The 7,661-nt window shown below is 40.9% G+C and overlaps 1 protein-coding gene across 1 annotated transcript in view; it reads left to right on the forward strand.

Moving 5' to 3' along the window:
• Positions 1-621: 621 nt before the first annotated feature.
• Positions 622-7,661, forward strand: part of golga7bb (golgin A7 family, member Bb) — an 18,272-nt gene continuing 11,232 nt past the window's right edge. The window contains exon 1 of the mRNA XM_005743830.1: positions 622-733. Within this exon, the coding sequence (XP_005743887.1) occupies positions 722-733 (12 nt within the window). The 5' untranslated portion in view covers positions 622-721. The remainder of the gene's footprint in view (positions 734-7,661) is intronic.

Genomic DNA, 7,661 nt, shown 5'->3' on the forward strand with positions numbered 1-7,661 from the left:
GTATATCTTGATGGTGCATTTGACATATGGACTACAGTATGATTCATATCTCCATCATAACCAGTCTCCCTTAATCAGATAAGAGTATAAGCAGTGCCTAGATATGAAAACAGGGTACAGTATGACTGAACAGAAGTATTTCTGCATGCTAGCAGTTAAGAGTGAGTCATCTGTTTAAAAAAACAAACTTTCCTGTAATATTCCCAGTGGAATCACTTTATCATTCAATGTGATGATCTAATACCCAATGACCATTTTTATCATCATTATTATTAATACTCCACGCTGTAGAAACAGGACTAAGATAAAGCGATTGTTGGGCATCCTGACTGGTCACAAACAGAAGCAGCAGCCAGGGCACTTTGTTTGAATTATTGATAACCAATGTAATTATTAATATAGCCCTAAAATAAAAGGGGGGCAAAAAAGGAAAAACTAACCCAAATAAACTGCTGATGCTTCAAAGTAACCTCCGTTTGCTTTCTGAACTGTGACTGAATCTGAAAGCAGATTATTCTGGATAAACAGAAATTCAGATTAGCATAACCACCAGTGACCGCATCCCGCAGGAGTCTCCAGCAGGAGCGCGCGCAGTCACGCACACACACGTGCACGCGGGCGACCGCTTACCGGCGGGCTGTAGTTGCGTTGTCCCAAACAGCACGCGCAAACGGTTGCCGTTTTCAGCACGGGACAGATCCCGCAACCCACTCACTGCAATATGGCGACAGAGGTAAGGAAATTCTTTACATTTTATGTGAGTGCTTTATGAAAAAAGCTCCAAGATGTATTGTGCACCTCCCTTTGCTGTTTTTCTAAGAAATCCAGCTTGAGAATTGCCGTCTTGTAACTGAATGTCTTACCTATTGTGCCTCCGATTTCTGTGTCTTATCGTGGTTCGGGTGAACGCTGTTTTATTTCAATCAAATCAGCCGACTGGATCTTGAGAGCTGTGTGAATTTGAAGTCGTGTAACATTATCCTTACGTCAGGACATTTTTTTTCCTTCCCCGGCTTCAATTTCTTCTACTTTAATCAGTGTTTAGAAGCTGTGACTAATATCGTCTGATAAACAAGTGTTTGTTTTCCTTTCCCCTTCCAACACAGATACTGCTTTCTCAGGCATTGCCTGATAAAAAACAGAAACCAGTATCACTCAGACAGCTCCAGTAGGCTCAAAGCGGAGGAGGCTGATGACAGTGGTAATGATGATGGAGCAGTCAGCACCATGGACAGGGACAGCCTAACCATGTCTTTGCCTTGGTCATACTTTTAAATCAGCTCGATAAATCTTTATCCCTGCCACACACTTAACTCTCCACTGTCCGATTTCCTTCACGCCCACAAAAAAACATGGAAATTATTTATTCAAGAAAATGCAGAGATCCCATAACTGTTAGTGTTATTGGTTAGTATCACAGAGCACAACTGCTGGATAACCAGCCAGCTGCGATGAATTATCAAACCCCAGCCTTGTGTGTCAATGATTATATGTTTGTACATCATGTAAAGATACATGGAAGTCAAAAATACATTAAACAGACACACTGTGCTGTGGGACAAATTAAAGTGTCATTTTCTCAGTACTCATGGATCAGACTAAACATATCCACAACCCAACTACATACTTGCAGTTTTGTGACTATATGTAGCACAGTTGTGATGCTATAACACTCAGAAAATCAGTCACAGAGGTACCTGCCAAAATACCCTAAAAGCCATCAGGCTGAGCAGCACGTCTTCCTCTCCGTCAGTTTGCATCACCATATTGGTGAAGACATTATCATAATCATGATCTCAGGAGACAGCACATTTGGTTATATTCATACAACAGTGTGTTTGCATGCGTGTGGCTGTACATACATGACCATCTAACTTATTTCTGAGTGAAGGTATAATTCTTAAATAGTGATTCTGCAGGTAAAGGTGCAGGGGATAAGAAGCTTGGCAAGATCGATGCATATATTTTTTTCGGAAGACCCTGGCAGAGTGTCCCTGACTTCCTTTGGTGGTCTGCCAGTATCCCTGTCCAAGCCCCATCAATTACACACAGACACACACAGGCACACACATGCCTACACAGGAACACAACATGCACACGCACCCAAACACATGCAGTGTATGCACCTAGGACAGATTTAATGTCCAAAGCCCATCAATTATCCATGCCATATTTAATGCGAACAGGCTGCTGCAGTTTGTAACCATCGGTGATTTGAGTCTGAGATGAGCACCACAGTTTGCTTCCTATCCATCTGCCTCTCAGCCTGTCTCTACTTCCCTGTCACATATTATATTAGAACTCATTCTATGACATTTATTGTTTGCCAAGTCAGCAAACGACTGCATTAAGTGTTGAGTAACACTCAGCTCATTCTGCAGACTGTTTATGCTGCATGGACACTCTCTGGATCCATTAAGTCCACTACTGCCAGAGTTTCCTCGCAGACTGTAGGTTTGCTCCAGCTTGAGTATGACACTGTTAAGAAATAATGTGCAAAAGCACTGAAATCGTCGTCCTTTTTCATGAAAATAATTTCTTCTATAAGCTTTGGTCCAACAGTTACTGTTCTTCAACCTAGATGTCATGACAGTCTCACAGTTTTGTCAACACTGTCAAAGCATTATTGATTTATAGACCTCTGGATAACCCAGCTTGGCAGCAAGCATTAAAAACTCTGCTCTCAATGGCAGAGAATCACTTATATTATGAAGGGCTCAAAAGGGAGCTGAGAGTAACAAAACATGCTGAAAGGCTGCAGAAAACAAGAATGAAGTTTCTAAATCTGGGTGCATTTACTGTGCTGTAATCATCTGTGTACCGTTTGCAATGCCTGCCCACTGGCAGCACTCACCCGTGCCGTCTGTATGTGCTCCCTGAGTCGGAGTGACTTAACTAGGAAACACGTCAGAGCAATGAGGCTCACAGATCTACAGATGCAAACTGCAGGAATTAAAGTGTGGGTTTGATTCAGCATGTAGGACTGAAAGAATATGACAGAGAAAAAATTATATTTTTCTCAGTCAACAGATTTCACTGATGCATTTTGCGTTTGATTACATTTTTTTTGTCTACTCAAATTGGCAGAGTATGCTCATAGGGTATGAAAATGCTCTTTTTTTGTTCATCGTATGAAAGTCCTTCAAGAAAATTATTCACAATAAAATTGTAATGAACTGCGTATAAGGGGACAGCAGTTTATTATTTAGTAATTTAGGATATGTCTGTCATTGCCATGCAGTAAAGATTATCTATGTGGTTTTTATTCATCCTTGTTTACTTGATGCAGTACCTTTCTATGCGCTTGTTACCTGGTGAGACACGTTTTTCTGAAATCTAATCAGTGTGCAGGCAAAAAAATATTAAACATAACGTTAAAGACGGGTGGGTGGAACTAGAAGTCAGACAGCGTAGCACCATGCAGAACTTCTTAACAGAGGCCTGTGTGATCAGTATCACACTTTAACATTGGTGTCTGCTTCTGCACTATATTTAAATGCAGGAATAGACCAGATTTGAACCCTTGGCTCCCATAGAGGAAACACAAGCAGTCTACCAAGATAAACCTGTTTGTCTTCAAGGTATAAATATACAGAGATACTTCAGCATTTCATATCACCACCAGAAGACTAAGAAAGTTTTTTTGTGTTCGATAGCATAAATGAAAAATAGCTGTTTCATCAACTGGAAGTAACTCTCGAGTGAGTATAAAACTGTCATAGATAACGAGTCAGACCCATCCACCCGGGTCCTACTGGTCCAGGTACTCTTACTTTTTTTTTGGCTGCTGTCTTTAGGGGTCAACACAGTAACTTATGTGAGTAAGTCATCAGCCCTCATCTCACCCTACCCCTAGCATCCTCTTCTGTCACACTAACCCTCCTTCCCTGCATCCATGAATCTTCTCTGTGGTCTTTCCTCTGTATATATATATATATATATATATATATTTTTGTGGGCGATCGTGGCTCAAGAGTTGGGAGTTCGCCTTGTAATCGGAAGATTGCCGGTTCGAGCCCCGGCTTGGACAGTCTCGGTCGTTGTGTCCTTGGGCAAGACACTTCACCCGTTGCCTACTGGTGGTGGTCAGAGGGCCTGGTGGCGCCAGTGTCCGGCAGCCTCGCCTCTGTCAGTGCGCCCCAGGGTAGCTGTGGCTACAATGTAGCTTGCCATCGCCAGTGTGTGAATGTGTGTGTGAATGGGTGGATGACTGAATGTAGTGTAAAGCGCTTTGGGGTCCTATGGACTAGAAAAGCGCTATACAAATGCAGGCCATTTACCATTTACCATATAAATACAGGCCATTTACCATTTACCATCTCGTCCTTGCCTCTCTAACCTTGTCTCCAAACTGCTCAGCCTGAACCATTCTTCTGATATACTCATTTCTAATCCTGTCTTAACGGTCACCCTGAAAATCTTAGCATTTTCAACTCTGACACCTCCAGCTTTGCCTCTTGTTATTTCGTTACTGATACTCAATTGAAACCATTCATAAAAGCAGATCTCACTACCCTCTTTTAAATTTCCCCTCTCACTCTCCCTTCTGTCCTTTTATTACAAATCACCCCTGATACTCATCTCCACCAGCAGACTTGGTCTAGTAAATGCAGGTCATGAAATATCATGAAATATGGCAATGAGTTTGACAAAGATGTTTTATTAGTCTGATTTCCCAGTTTGATGGCATAATTATGATTATTGATGTCACTCAGTCTAAAGGAGCTTTGGCAAGAAGACAGGTTAAAAGGTTAAATATGTAGCCTCTTATGAGACTGAATTTGAGAGTGTTTCTCCAGCTTTAATCTCATCGGCCTTAGTTGCATGGAGTGCGAGATTGGGATACTGTGAAGCCTCGTGTTTAGGCAAATCACAGGGAGGGAGACACCCGCCTTTCTGCTTTTAGTATAAGTTATGTGTAGTACAGACATGTAAGGCAGAGGTCTGTTGGTCAGGACAGGGCCAACTGTCCTCAATTCTAAAAAGACATCTAACGTATGTACATGCATGCAGTGCATGTATGTATAGCATCACATTCACATGCACACGTTCATAAAAGACGGACCTGCGTGATGTTAATGAGTCTCTCTTGTGGCCAGCTGATTCTGACTTGGATAAATGATGCTCAGCTCTGTGCTGAAACTGTAAATTGCTTCTATTAATAGAAGGACTTGTTGTTCATCATGATAGCCTGAAGATAACACTAGAAAGAGTGAGGGCTCTGTGGTGGCGAGAGACAGGGAAAGCAAAAAAAAAAAACCCAAAACTGTGTGTGTGTTTTGGGGAGGGGGGTGTATTAAAAGCTCTGGCTGTGAGATGGATGACTGTGGCTGTTAGCAGACAAAAATAGCAGCTTGGATGCTATTCCTGCTCGTGAGTGATACACCATATATAGAGATGAAAGGCTGGCACTGTACTAAGTCTGGCTACTGCCAAAAAGATGCAGTGTTTTTAAAGTAATTTAAACTTGATTATTTATCAGTAAATACTATACTTAAATACTAAGGTCTATAAGATAAGCTCTCTTGCTTGATGTATTTCAGCTCCTCAACAGTTTGTCTTCGTCATTTTTTTATGATCCAATGATCCAAACTGCAGACGTGGAAACATCCTGATATAATATCAGTAGAATGTGCTTTTTCCCTGCTGACAGAACATGTCCACAAGGCAGCATCTGTTGCTCCAAAATCTCAATATATTATTTAGCATTCATAGTGTGTACAGATGTGCAAGTTATCCTGGCCATGTGAACTAATGCACTATGCCATCATTAAGGGAGGCTTTTTGAAGTCTGCACTGATAACAGGCTGGAGGGCCCTTTCCTTCTTAACTCTGAGGATTCACCTTCATTTATTTTAAATTATCAGAGGCTTAGGCAAGACAGTAGTGTTTCCTGGATATTGTTCATATATTTCCTGTTCTTGGTTACATGTGTTTTTACTTGACTTTGTGGATGCACTGACATGGTTCTGAGACGTGTTCATGAGCCACGTAATTACAACACCAGCATGTAATTAAAAATGACTGTTTTAATTAGGTGTAGTTCCAGCTACTCAGTATTGTCTGTGACATTTTGCTTGATTTATAATTCACCACATTACTGACCACAGATAATGAAATCCATGAATTCTTTCTTGCAGTTTCATGCTAAGAAGTGCTATTGTTAAATTGTAACTAATCTAACTATTTCCATCTGCTGACTTTCATTTCTGGCAAAGATTTTTAGCATGACATATCTTTTCAGTCTTTTGTGGCCTCCATTTAAACTTTTGTTAATTTTTTAGACTTTAAAACCCTGTTTCATTAAATATGTTCTCTTTCTACTATTTACAAATAACTGCAAGGTTGAAATGATCTGCAAATTGAATTCTCTATTGACGTATGCACTGTATCCCAAATTTTTGGAAAGTCTTTCTCTGCCTCTTGCATGTACAAGCATGTACTTGGATAATATATAGGTCACAGTGACCCTGCTGTAACTGGCCAAGCCTTTAAAAAAAGAAAAAACTTAACAGCTGCACAAATGTTTAGCTTATCATGTGAACCATAGTGTTTTTATAAAATGATTTCAGGTTCTGTCTGAAGTGAACACAACCTCATATTTCCCACCTTATTTTCTCTCCTTCTCCCTGCCTTCTCCTCTTCCTGCATACTTTTACCGTATCCCTTATTACCGTCCTCTTGAGGACAGTAATTTAGATCAGCAGGGGATAAGTTTACAGTGCCCCACTTGCTTGTTGCTGTATGCTTTTAATGTAAATGACTGGGTGTAAAACACACTGTTCACCAACAAAGTGCTGTAAAGACCAGTCTTTTAATGTTCCAACATCAATTTTGATGTTGGAAGACAGCAATGAGAGTGCCAGCTACTTTAAGTCAAAGATGTTGGTGCATTAACATCGCATCAGTTCTTGAGTTTCAAACTTAAACTTAAATTTTATTGTGCAGCAAAAGCCTTTTTACACTTTCATTTCTGCAGTCCTGTGAAAAACATGATTCAACAGCTTGTAAAGCCACCTTTAGCAGCAAGAACTTGAAGTATTTTGTCTTTTTCTTTTGTGTGACTTTATCAGTTTCTCACATCATAGGAGAGGCATTCTGGCTCACAGTGTTGCTTCATTTCACTGAGGTTTGCATGTATTCACTTATACACAGCTCTCATAAGGTCCCACTACAGCATTTAATTCAGATTGTGGTCTGGACTTCATCTGGACCATTGCAACATCTTGATTCGTTTCTGTTTCAGCCATTGCTGCTGTGCTTGGGATTACTTTTCTGTTGCACAACCCAATTTGGGCCAAGCTTTAGCTATCAGACAGATGGCCTCACATTTAACTAATGCTTTGGTAAACAAGGAGATCAGAGGACAGAGGAGGAGATCCTGTTGCTACAAATCAAGCTCAAATCATCAACCCTACACCACCGTGCTTTACAGTTGGTATGAGATGTTTGTGCAGATACGCTGTTTGTGCTTTTGCTGTCATCTAACCTCCAAAGGACATTGTTCCAGATGTCTTGTGGTTCGTTCAGATGCAATTTGGCAAACCTAAGCTGCACAGCCATGTTCGTTTTAGAGGGAGGAGTCCTCTTCTTGGCAACCTTTCCAAACAAACCAGTCTGGGTTATAGCTGTCTCTCTCTCTCTCTCTCTCTCTCTCTCTC

Source organism: Pundamilia nyererei, unplaced genomic scaffold (assembly GCF_000239375.1).
Source record: "Pundamilia nyererei isolate P.nyererei 1_Seehausen unplaced genomic scaffold, PunNye1.0 scaffold00136, whole genome shotgun sequence".
NCBI classification, from domain to species: domain Eukaryota; kingdom Metazoa; phylum Chordata; class Actinopteri; order Cichliformes; family Cichlidae; genus Pundamilia; species Pundamilia nyererei.